The following is a 13,094-nucleotide window of genomic DNA, read 5'->3' on the forward strand; positions in this document are numbered from 1 at the left end:
GAGTCGATGATGGCTTTCCCCATTTTATTGTGTCAACAATAAACAAAATAATAGCGGGCTGCCGCAACATGTGACCACTAACTTTCGCTTTCTCCCGTTCTTTCCACTCGCTTTCTGCTACGTCACCGCTCCCCTGTCTGATCGCCTCTTGAAGGACCCGTGCATACTTACGAACATTACAGTACGATCAACATTTGTTGTTCAATGTTGATGAGCTGAAGATCCACATTCAAGTGTTCCATCTCCGTTGGCATTTGTAACGGGAAGAAAACTAAAGGAAGTCAACAAGAGTCGCCCCAAACCGTACAAACACAATGCCACACCCCTCTAGTGGCTTCGCGGTGAATTACAGAGCAACGCGTTCCCTTGCTGCAGACCTATTGAATGCTCATTGACTCCGTAGTAGCTTTGCATTGTCTATTGCCTAGCATTCCTGACATCCAATTGGCTAAGAAGGACCTGTATTGTTATTGTATGTGTGTATCCCAGCATCCTCTTCATTCGCCCCTCGTGTTCTGACAGCTCTATTTGAGTATACTTTTATTCTTTATTCTATTTTTTTTTTTTTTTTTACATTATGCAACTAAGATTTTATATTTATTGTGCAATAATCTAATTGTAACATGTATTTGTTACATGTTTTGATGCATTTTTATGCATTATAAAATATTTACAGTATGTGTGAATTTTGGGAACTGATTAGAGCATTTAAATGGAAAATGCATCTCTACTTACAGAAATTTCAACTTAAGAAACGACTTCCAGAACCAATTAATTTCATACATGTATGTACAGGTACCACTGTATATATTTTATACTCCGCAACCCTCCTGGAAAAAGCAGAAGAGTAGGTACTGTAAAAACGTACAGTATTGTAACATGTTTGGAACTTTTGTTCAATTTAAAAAAAAAAAAAAATCGGTATTGGATCGAGACTCTGTATCCGCAGATTCTCAAAATCAGGTGACTCCGACTCGGTGGCAAAAATATGTGATCAGGGCATCCCTAACCAAGAGCACATAAAGTACTATTATCGCTATGATCATCACTTGAATGCTTGGTTGAGTAACTATATGGATGCTTTTTTTTCATCAGCGTTCAACACTTGCAGCAGTGGCAATGTCTGAGTACACTCTGTATTGACAGAGAACTTTGGTTACAGTTATAACGTGGACATTTTTTTTTGCACTTTCAAAAAAAAAAAAAAAAAAAAATGTGGCAGTTATAAGCCTATGCTTAGGTCATTCATCATGTGTGTGCCTTGAGAGAATCCTACCAATAGGTGTGGTATAATATACAGTACATCTCATTATCACTAAACACCTTTTTTTAATTTGGACTGTCAAATTAAAAAACTGTCTAGTCATACATTTTGTCATTTTTGTTTTCTTAAAAGTATGACAAATTTATTTATGTAGCACAATTCAACACAAGGCAATTCAAAGTGCTTTACATCACACGAAGATCATAAAAATCACATTAAATCAGTAGAACGTAAAAACAAAAACAATCGAAACAGGAAATAAAATTATACATAAAAATCGCATTTAATCACGAATAGAATAAGAAAAATAAAAATAAAAAATACTACTGCTAATAATAATAATTGAAATCAGCAATGGAGATAAAGCCCAAGAGGAATAGAAAGCAAATAGATTGAAATATATAGATAGTTATGGATATGCTGTGCTAAACAAGAGTGTTTTTAGCCCTGATTTAAAGGAGTTAACAGTTTGCGCATACTTCAGACCTTCAGGTAACCTGTTCCAGAGGTGAGGAGCATAATAACTAAATGATGCCGTTCCCTGCTTGGTTCTTGTTCTTGGAACATACAAGAGACAGGTTCCAGATGACCTTAGGTGTCTAGATGTTTCATAGTAATTTTAACAAATCAAGCATGTATATTTTGGTCTAAGGCACAGGTGTCAAACCGATTCCAGAAAGGGCCTAGTGGGTGCTGGATTTTGTTCCAATCGATAACGTGCAGAGAGTTTGACCAATGAACTTCCTGCTGAAACAAGCAGCACCTGACAAAGTTTAACTGATTACACATGTAAAAGATCTAATTGGTGAAAAGGTGTCCTCTTTATTGGTTGGAAAGCAAACCTGCACCCACTAGGCCCTTTCTGGAATCGGTTTGACACCTGTGGTCTAAGGTTAAGTGTTTTGTTGATGTGCAGTAGTATTTTATAGTCTATCATTTGATGAAAGTCTCCTCTCGCCTTGGTCTCGTGGGCCCAATATTACGTATTGCATAATCTCATAAGCTGCATGTGTCATCATCCACTACTGTGTATTTTTGTATCATCCTGAAATTATTATTATTATTTTATTTTTAAAACATCCATGTCATGTTCTTTTATCAGATTCTCTTTCGACCTGAACTGCTTGACTTTTGGGGGAAGGAGTCGCTTGCCTTATCCTGTGCATTGTTCGTAGTCAAATGTTGTATTTGAGGAGAATTTTATTATAATATGGCAATTACAGCAGGTCATTGTTTGGCCCCAGAGTTATATGACTTGTCCACATCTGAAGTAATTTGACTCCAGAGCTGCAACATTGAAGCATTGAGTCACTTTCGAAGTTCATCCGGCGGTTAGTGTGTTATTCAAAGTTTGCTTGTCGATGAAAACTTTTTTACTACTACATTTAAATCTTGACACTCACAAGCCTGTGCTGGTGTAGAACAGAAGCAGCTTTGATTTGTGTGTGGGTGTGTGTGCGCGTGCGAGCACACATGCGTGTGCGCCCTGAGGCATGGTAAAGTGCTGGGTGATGAGGTGGAGATTTCTCAGAACAGCAGCAGTCACCACAGGCTCTTCTATGTTGCAAAAGCAGCCTGTCTCTCCCAAACACACACAATGTGTCGCTGTAGGGTGATATTTTTCTGGAAGCGGAGAAACCGTGCGTGCGTGTGTGTCAGTGTGTTTTTATTGTGTAGCCTTCAGTTACGGCGTGCAAAAATAAGTTCTTAGCTCAATGTAGCGACCCGTCAAAACAGGGAGAGTCGAGTTTGGTAAATAACACTGATATGTGTGTGTGTTTAGGTCTGACGAGGAGATGGTGAAGTTCATGCAGCTGATGAACTCCATATGGAACGTCTGCGGTCGAGATGTGCTCACAGCCTTTGACCTTTCGCCTTTCAAGGTCATCTGTGACCTCGGAGGTAAGTGACTCTCTTCAGTTAATTACTGTAAAGTCATTTGCAGCGAGGTTGCAGTTTCACGGCCATTAACATTTCAAACTGTCAGTCCCGTGTGTTGAGTGACAAACAGCTGGCTAAGGTGCATATACATATTCATGTGCTCCCTTTTTGTCCCGTCATACTTCACAGGGACTCTGATTAGCTGCATGAATGGCTTTCATGACAGTTTAGTGTCCTGAGTGGTTGGTAATTAGTATTTTAATAAATATCAAACGAACATTGTCTATAATAGCATGAAAAAAAAAAGCTCCGCCAAAGAAAAAGCTTACCAAATAATGCTTACCTGTTGTTGGAATTCACTGAAAATAGCCATTTACATAAGAACTGCTAAACGTACTAAAATATACATACTCCCGTGAGAGTACACTTGAACTCAAAAATTATATTTATTGTAATATTTCAAAATACAGTACAGTGGTACTCAGAGGTGGGTAGAGCAGCCAAAAATTGTACTCAAGTAAGAGTAGCATTACTTCAAAATAATATTACTCAAGTAACAGTAAAAGTAGTCATTAAAAAAAAGAAAAGGAAAAAAAAAACGTATTTGGTGAAAAGAATACTCAGGTAAGGAGTTTTTTTTTTTTTTTTTTTTACAATGGTATGATTTTTTATCAGCACAAAATTATTTATATGAAAAAAAATGATGTCAGAGATAAAGCATTATTCGTCCAAAGAGCATGTGTGCCCTCTAGCGGAGAACTAGTTCCCAGTTTGACTAGTAAATACTAGTTCATTCATAGTTACTATTATGAAATTAAAAGGATCATATCTCCAGTTTTCCTAGGTCAGTTGGTGCCAAATAAAGACTGAGAGAGAGGTTAAAATCTGCGCTTTCGAGTCATGTTGAGTCAAGGGCGTAGGTTTGCACTGAGACGGTAGGGACATAACACTAAACTTTTGAGGATGCTCAAATGGTCCCCACCAACTTTTAAGCAACCTTCTTACATAATAAGTTCAGTTATACTGTATAGGAAATTGAGATTGTCTCCCCATATGTTGTAAGGATAGAATTGATCCTACTAATATTAAATGAATTATTTTCATTATGTTCAGACTTGACTCATTTTCACTTGCTGAATCTGCCGGTCCATTTTTTGCCCTCAAACGCACGTTTGAGTGGCGGATGACTTGTATTTATTGTCAACATTGTTTATTTAACATATTTTTTATTTGCAGTCTAGGCTGGCATTTTTTTTTACCCTAGATAATGATACATTAATCATCCTTGAGGTTAAAAGTTTTCATTTTTTGTTGAGTTTAGCTGTGTCTGTGGACAAAAACAGTAGTTTTACTTTAAGGAAGGCTCAATTTTTATTTTTGTTATACCCTGTCTAAGAGGCTTTTTCAGTTCAGTTTCATTTATAAACAACTTTGTATTGTGTATGTTAATATAAATATATGAAGAGTTAAGTGTTTAAAAATTACAATTCAAATTTGCTGATAAAATCCAGTCATTTATTTATATCCAAGTTTTCAAAATGTTTTACTAGTTTTTGAAAACAAAGGTTTGAATTAAACAGAGTATCACCTGAACGTGAACGTTCGTATAAGTCAATACAGACTTATTTTGCATTGATCATTTAGCCTTTCAGTCAGTTAGGTTCATATTCGTGAGAAATGTAGCCCTAACCCCCGTTCACCCAATCTCTTATTAATGTCCCCCAGCAAAAACTGTACATGTAGGTTATGCTGTTATATCGTCCCTAGCAATGTTGAGACCAAACCTATGCCCTTGTGTTGAGTGCAGCACTCTATGTCAAATACAGTACTGTACTTCATTTTTTACCGTGCTTTAAAGACGCCACGTGATTGAACAGGCTGGCATGATCATAGAACGGCAAGCTTGTGTCTGATTGGTATAATGGGGTCATGTGATTATTGTTGCGACGTCTCATTGGTGAAATTGGTAGCGCTACTCTTGGCATCGCTGGGAAAAAAAAATCTAATTTGTAGAATAAAGAGGACAAATGTAACGACTCTTGTGTAGCCCAAAAATAGCGGAGGAAGAGTAGCATTTTTTCTTCACAAATCTACCCAAGTAAAAGTAAAAAGTATGGCTTAGTAAAACTACTCTTAGAAATACATTTTTCTCAAAAAGTTACTCAAGTAAATGCAACGGAGTACATGTAACGTGTTACTAACCACCTCTGGTGGTACCTCGACTTACAAACATTTTCACAAACGATAATTTCAGGTTGCGACACGCTTAAATGGGGGGGAATGCCTCTTGTTAAAAGTGAAATTTCAGGTTTTGAAAGGCAAAAATACAGCACAGTATGGGGAGCTCCGTGTGTGGGTAGCTACTCGCAGTTCTTGGAGTTTACTGAACCTTATATACTCGTAGCTGTTCTGCCATTGGCTATTACCTAGCATCTTTCTGGCATCCAACTGGCTAACACTGTACAACATTTTTATTAGTGGCATGCTCTTAATTAGCACTCCCGGTATGTCTCGGCAGCTACTCATGAGCGTACGTATTAGCTTTTATTCGCTATGGTTCCCAAGAAAGTGATGGTGAAAAGAGGAATAGAAAAGAAGAAAACAGTTACAGGTAGTATCCGATTTGCGCATTTTTTTTTTTTTTTCGACTTTACAATGCCGGAGTCTTGTTCCCTAAATTCGATCTCCAGTTCTTTTTATTTTCTGTATTTTGTTTTGTTTAGTCGCATAAACAGTATCTACGGTAGTTCTTGCCATATTAGGGTCCCCTCCTCCCCCCAGCAGCGCCGCCACTGTCCTGCAGTTCCTGACGGTGTCAGGTACCATTCATTTCCTTGAGCTTATGCTGCTGCTGCTTCCCTCCAGGCGCGAGATCCTCTTGCAAGTCCCGATCCGGTTTTTTGAGTTAGGACGGTGAGCTTGTGTTAAGAGAGGGGACGCTGGCAACCTGAGCAGCCCCCTTCTCTCGCCTCCCTACTCTTTCCACGGCGCCCTTTTCTGTCACTAACGCAACTCACTCGCGAGTAAAGCCCAAAGAGTGTCACTGAAGTCTTTGAATATAACGGTATTTAACACAACGTACCACACAGTATCTTATTTTTCACTTTATCTTATTAATATGATGTATAATACATGTTTTGGGCAGTTATTTTGAGGTTCAGGGGGTATCTTGGGGTACTTAAAGCGTTAATTCCGATTTACGTGGAAATCCGGGTTGCATCGCCAGCGTAGGAACGGAACTCGTTCGTAAACTATGGGCAACCTGTATTTTGTCGACACAAACAAAGCAAGACATAATAGAAAAGGATGAAAAAGGGGGTGCGTTTGGTTGATCTTGCCAAAGAATATGGCCGTAAAACATCAACAATCGCCACGTTATTAAAACGTCGCCGCAAGAACAACACCGGGAGTTTAAGGCATTGCGCGGATGGTATGAGAAGTTCAAAAAGAGAACAGGAATTCACTTTGTTGTTCGGCATGGTGAGGCAAGTAGCGGCGACCACGAAGCGGCTGACGAATTTGGGCAAAAATTCAAACAATTGGTGATTGATGAAGGCAAAATGAGATGAGGACCACAGTAAAAAGGTAAATGACAAATCATTTTTACTCTTCACTTTTCTTTTTTTTTACAGGATGCTCAACGCTCATTTTGTTTATTGTGCAATAATCAAATTTTAACATGTGCTTATTACGTTTTGTTGGATTTTTATGCTTTACAAAAGATTTGTGTCTGAATTTTGGGTTTTTTGGAACGCATTAGGGTATTTAATTGGAAAAACGCGTCTCTACTTACAGAATTTTCAGGTTAAGAAACTACTTCCAGAACCAATTCAATTCGTAAGTAGAGGTATATATATGAAGTGTATGTGATACGCAAACTGGCCACACAGGGGAGCTGTGAGGTCACCAAAGAGGCAATCACAAACGCACGCACACACACACATAATGGGGCTGAGGCACTGCTGTCAGATTTCTGTGTGTTCATATTTATGCATAGTAAATGTGCTTCTTCACCAAAATGAATGTGTATGGATGGACAGCGGAGGTGCGAAGGGCGTGACCATAGCGCCCCATTAAGTCTTCGTCTCTCCGTCGACATCTGTTACGTCTGCACACACCTGCTGCTCAGCTCCTCCGGCTGTCCTTCTGTCCAACTTTGTGCCAAGCAGCTGAGATGAATATTGAATCCTCTGGCGCAGCAGACATCATTGATATAATGAATAAAAATTGTTATAATTATAGGTTCAAGGGATGCTGCTCGATAGGCAAGTAATTTATTACCTGTTCAAAGGGTACCTCACACAGAGATTTGAATGTGATATTCTAAACATATACCTATGGTAGGTTGTTTATGGAATTCCCCCCATCCTTTTCAACAGCTTAGACATAAATCAGAGTGTCTCTAATGGCTGGAACAGTTTTAAGGTGGCATGTAGGAGTTTGGTGTACTCCCGTTGTGGTTAGTTATATTGTGTTTATTGAGAAATTACAGCTGGACAGAAAAGGGTTAGGAGCAGTGTTGTTAATGTTACTTTAAAAAGGTAATTAACTACAGTTACAAATTACTTCTCCCAAAAAGTAATTGCGTTAGTAACCCATTTACCTGAATGTAAGAGTAATTAGTTACTTGGCAAAGTAACTGGTGATAATTTTCATGTTTTATTAAAAAAAAAAAAAAAAAAAAAAAACGTGAAGTTTAAAGGGTTTTGGGACAATTGGCCCTAGCTAAATTCTTTACCCTAAACTTAACTAGACACAGGGGTATTGCGGATATTGCGTTAACTAGATAGTAACCTTTGCTATGTGTAGGGATGGGAATTGATAGGATTTTTACGATTCCGATTCCATTATCGATATTGGTAACGATTCGATTCTTTATCGATTCTCTTATCGATTCTAATTTGGGGAAAAATAAGAACAAACGTTTTGATTGGCATCGAGTTTGTTTAATCAGAAGTCACAACCTTAAAAACTCACAACGAGGTCAAAATAGGCCCAAAGCCTCAATATTAACTGTGGCAATGAGTGGCGAATGCACAAGAATGTGTAACGTTTTACTGAAACATTTTTCTAATCGAAATAAAAAATATTGATATATATTGGCATATAGGTCGTTAGTCTGCCGTTGGCAATATGTGTTAAACTTGGAGGGGTCCCCAAACTTTTTCCTGTGATGGCCACATAAGTTTTCCCTTCTCTGATGAGGGGCCAGGGTCAGTTTGTAACAGAAAAAGTGTGACGATTGCAGGAGTGCCTAAATGTAAAAATTTATTGTTTTTCAGAAAGCCACAATCAAATAACCCTTTCTGGATTCTTCACGGAACAAAAGTAAATAAAATAAAAATAATAATATAATATAATAATAATAAATAATAATAACACTATTAATCAAATAGATAATAACCAAATAGCCCTCTCTGAGTTCTTCACAGAAAAAGGCCAGAAAACAAATAACACTATTGAGAAAAAAAAATACAAATTCAAAACGCTCTCTGGTATTGTTCAGGGGGCCGGCCCGCGGGCCGTAGTTTGGGGACCCCTGTTAAAGTGTATTATTTACCAGTATATTGAAATGCATGCCTTTTAGTTTTTATGGTGCCTTCACGCTCAAGTGCGGGCGCCCTCATGCAAAGAGGAACGCGCTCACGTGAAGAAGAGCGCGCTTACATGCGAAGAAGAAGAAATGCCGCATCCAAGCGAGTGAGCGAGTTAGTGAGAGAGGGAAGCACTGCTACGACCCTACGTTGTTTGTTAATGTTTGTAAAATATCTATAGAGGCAACGCCTGTATTGTGTGTTTCCACTCGCGATCGGACACTTAAATCCAGTTGTGTAGTGGTTTGAACGATGTGCTAATGCTAGCGAACGAATGCTAACCGTTTTGTTATTACTGAATTAGCAGCTAATCATCGCTGATTTACGTTGATGCAAACTTGTTTGTTATTGGGGACGGAATTGATTTGTTTCATTTCTATTTTTTTAGTTTCACTCTTCTAGTGATGGGTGAATAAAGTCAGCAAATTATACCAACGTTTTCTGTATCGTCATTCCGGAGCTTAGCTACCTGTATAGCTGTCTCGGTGAGGACAGTGCAGTCTATTCCCTCCCGATGCAGTTATCTCCACCTTCCCTCCCGATGCAGTTATCTCCACCTTGCAATGACTGCAAGTCGTTTTGTTGTAATTTTTCCTCGTGAAGTGAAGACACACCTTCGAGCGTTCGAACCTACGAGCTGTCATTGTTATGTTTAAGGCTGCAATGCTTGTGCTAAACCATCGTAACCTTTCATTTTCACCCTCTTTCCTGTTGAATTGTAGCCAAACTTTGGAGCGGGTGGTTCTTGGTGCCATGCTAGTTTGATGCGTCTGGACAACAAGACAGTCACGACGCAATATGCGTCTTTAGGAATCGTTAAAGGGTACGTTAAGGCTTTTTCATTGTGATGTCGAGGTCTCGAAACACTAGGAACCGGTTCGGAATTGGAATCGGATTTCGATTCCCATCCCTAGCTATGAGTGGAAATCATTTAATGTTGTGAATCAACCCTTAAAGTTGTTAAAATTGCTCCCGTTATTGCATTAGTTCCCTTCTGTCTACTTTCGACATGTGTACGTTTTAAAACTGTTTCATCATTTAAAGATAAATTTAAGTTAAGTTTTGCCGATTTAGGAGCATTTTAGATAAAAAGTTACTTAGGTTCGCTTGGAAAGTTCTCTACAACAGAGCCTTCCTGAGAAGTCTACTACTTTAAGATGGCGGCTGTTTACTAACGCATCTAGTCCTTTATACATGTTGCTAATGCCGCCGTGTCTGTCATTTGCCTCTAGTCCTGTATGTATGTGGTATCTACCGTAGCATCATGTGGGCGTAGTTTGTAGGCTATCGGCTACAGTCAGGTATTATTGGAGCCACCTAGCATAGTAGCATCGCGTTTGCAACGGCGTAACACTCCCTTGCCTCCTCCCCACTCCTGCTCTGCTCTCTCGTCTCCGTGAGTCCGTCTTTCTCAGACTTTTCTCGCGTCAGTCAACCAACATAGTAACACATAGTAACGCATGCCTTTCCCGCCTCAGTAACAGTACCGGTGTTGACAAGATGAGAAAAGTAATTAATTAGATTACTCACTATTGAAGAAAATAATGCCGTTAGTAATGCCATTGTATTCTAACGCCGTTATTAACAACTCTGGTTAGGAGGTATAAAAAGGAAAAAGAATCGAGGGAATACTGATACAAATGTAACTACTGTAAGTAACGTTTCTATCGCCATATGGAACACTGTTTCCAAGGGAGCACCATGTGAGGGAGGGATACCGAAGGATAAAAAGAGGGAAGATAGGTCAGATAGTAGTGTGACAGGATAAGGTTTGTGCACAAGCAACATTAATTTGTTTTGTGGAACCCAGAATTAAGACAAATAACCTGTGAGTAATATTTAGTTGACATCTGACTTCGAGCTATGTTATCACTAAACCTGGCACAGTTTTATATGGCGGAAAACACAGACACAGCCGAAAAAGCAGTTTCTGCTCTTGCACCCCTCTTTAAAATAAACTGCTGTATTTTAAGCCAAAAGAACTATTGTGTTTGATAGAACAATATCTCTATATGCTGCCATAGCAGTTTCATGGCGCATTAAGCCCCCGAACTATTCTTAATTTGTCCGTTTTACCCTGGAGACCCCCATTTACAGACACAGCGCAACCTCTTCTGTTTCAACCCAGCCATAAAAAAAAAGGTAAGTAATTATATTTATTATTCGAAATGTCTATCATTTTTAGCTTAGAATCATTAGTTTACAGTATGTCTAATATTTAGTTAAAAAAAAAGAAACGACTTTATAAAATTCCCTACTCACATATTTCAAACTTTTAAACAAATTACGTCACAATGAAAAAAAAATAGTGCCTGTAAATAGGTCATGGATATCTACCTCGTAACTATCGCTTAATTGTATATTTTTTGGTTACTGTCGCATTTTCCCCGATATATTAGATAATAAATAATTGATCCAAACAAAGAAAAATTGGGGGAAAAAAAAAAAAAACGTTTAAAAGGGTAAATGTTTGAAAAAGAAAATCTCCACCATTCCTCGATGTCTGCAATTTCTGCATTGTGACCCTTGTTATATTACCGTGTTTCACCCATAAAATCCCCCATAAGTCCAGCTGTGGCCATTCACAGCTGTGTCTTGACCCTTGGTGAGACCTGCTACAGACCTGAGTTTTTGGATCGAAACAACTTAAGTAATATCTCGTTAAAGTCATGGTGTCTTTAATTATGCTCTGTCATGCTCTCACTTCAAGTTAGGGTTTAGGGGTTTCTTCTTCTTCTTATTTTTTTTTTAAATGCCCTCCTGTTCAAAATCCCCCCCCCACCCCCCCAAAAAAATTAAGATTTTAAGCTTTCTAATGATGTATCACACATACATATAGGACAATTTTGAAATTTGGCCAAATTGGGGGTCTCATAGCGGAACTTCAAGTCACCTGAGTTTTTTCGTCATGTACGTCTAGTGGCACCTAGTCACGCGTGTACCCACACTAATGTGTGTGTTTGCCACGCGGAGAATTAATATGTAAATAGTAACAATTCATTTACTGTCATTGAGCAAGAATCGCAATAAATTTGAAATTGTGTTCAAGCCTAGAAAACATAACAGGCAGTTGACTATTCTGTTTTCCACGTCTTTGTTTTCAGTTGCATCAGTTAGGAGGTGAAAATGTGAAAAATTGACGCCACGTGTTTTTGGTTATAGTAGATTTCCATAACGTCTTCTGCTTTACAGAGTACATTGAACAACACGGTCATGACTGAAAGTGAGCGTGATGTCGTAATTCAGTGAGGATAGACTCATCTAAGCGTTTCCGAGCCAGACAACAACACATAAAGGGTACAGGAACAGTCACAAAGCTCCAATAAAAGGCGGTCATTAACAAACTGACTCATCCAGGTCACTTTGGGTCTCATATGTTGTGATGTTGCGTTGTGCTCGCTTTTACTCCCCTCCGTTGCTCTCTGATTTTCATCCTGACTGACCTTATTTGATGTGAAGGCCAATGTGTGTGCATTGGTCAAATAAAAGAATCCTAGGAATATTGAGTAGGACTTTCTGTCGATAGAAAATAGGAATATGGCACATGCTCATAAAAAATGGAATAAGTCAAGGGTTGTGACATAGAATGAAAGACCAAAACACACTGGCGCACATGCATACACACGTACTTGCACAGTTATCGTTTTGTCAAAATGAGATCTTTTGATCCTGTTTTCCACCTCACTGCTTTTCTGTCCTCCCATCAAATTTATATGCTCCTTTTCCTATCCCTCTGTTTCAGATTGAGGTTGATTTACAAAAGTATGACGATAATAGCGCTACTTTTTGCCCTTCCATGTGTGTGCTATTTTAGAACCTTTCACATCATGAATGAGGCTACAAACATGAACTCTCAGTGTCAAAAGAGTGACAACGTGATTGCCAACATGTTCATAAAAAGCACACTGAAAAATAATCACGATTAGAAAGTCAGAGTATGCATAGAAGTGTTCTTGTTGTCCACAATCAATCTGTCGTTGTGAGCCTGAAAACACAAAGAATTAATGTAAACTGTCCACATGATAAAACTGTAATCAACTGTATAAGCATGTCATTCTCAAACGTAACCAAAAAAAACAAAACATCTTAGCTGTTCTAGTACTGTCATCATGACCAACACTCAAGTTCAGCAGTGATCCCGAACAACCGAGGTGCGGACCGGTACCGGTCCGTGGCGTATTTGCTAACGGGCCGCAGAGAAATAATGAATCATTTGTTGACGACCGCAATCTGGCTGGTGACTGTGGCCATGACACATCAATATCCCTATCTACTTTATAGAGTCTATTATTTTAGTCTATAGCAGGGGTCGGGAACCTTTTTGGCTGAGAGAGCCTTAAACACCACATTTTTTG

The 13,094-nt window shown here is 38.8% G+C and overlaps 1 protein-coding gene across 1 annotated transcript in view; it reads left to right on the top strand.

The window, feature by feature from the left end:
- Positions 1–13,094, top strand: part of asmt (acetylserotonin O-methyltransferase) — a 36,602-nt gene that overhangs the window by 11,925 nt on the left and 11,583 nt on the right. The window contains exon 5 of the mRNA XM_057853226.1: positions 3,048–3,166. Coding sequence (XP_057709209.1) covers positions 3,048–3,166 — 119 coding nt within the window. The remainder of the gene's footprint in view (positions 1–3,047; positions 3,167–13,094) is intronic.

The sequence above is a fragment of the Corythoichthys intestinalis genome, chromosome 12 (assembly GCF_030265065.1).
Source record: "Corythoichthys intestinalis isolate RoL2023-P3 chromosome 12, ASM3026506v1, whole genome shotgun sequence".
NCBI lineage: Eukaryota > Metazoa > Chordata > Actinopteri > Syngnathiformes > Syngnathidae > Corythoichthys > Corythoichthys intestinalis.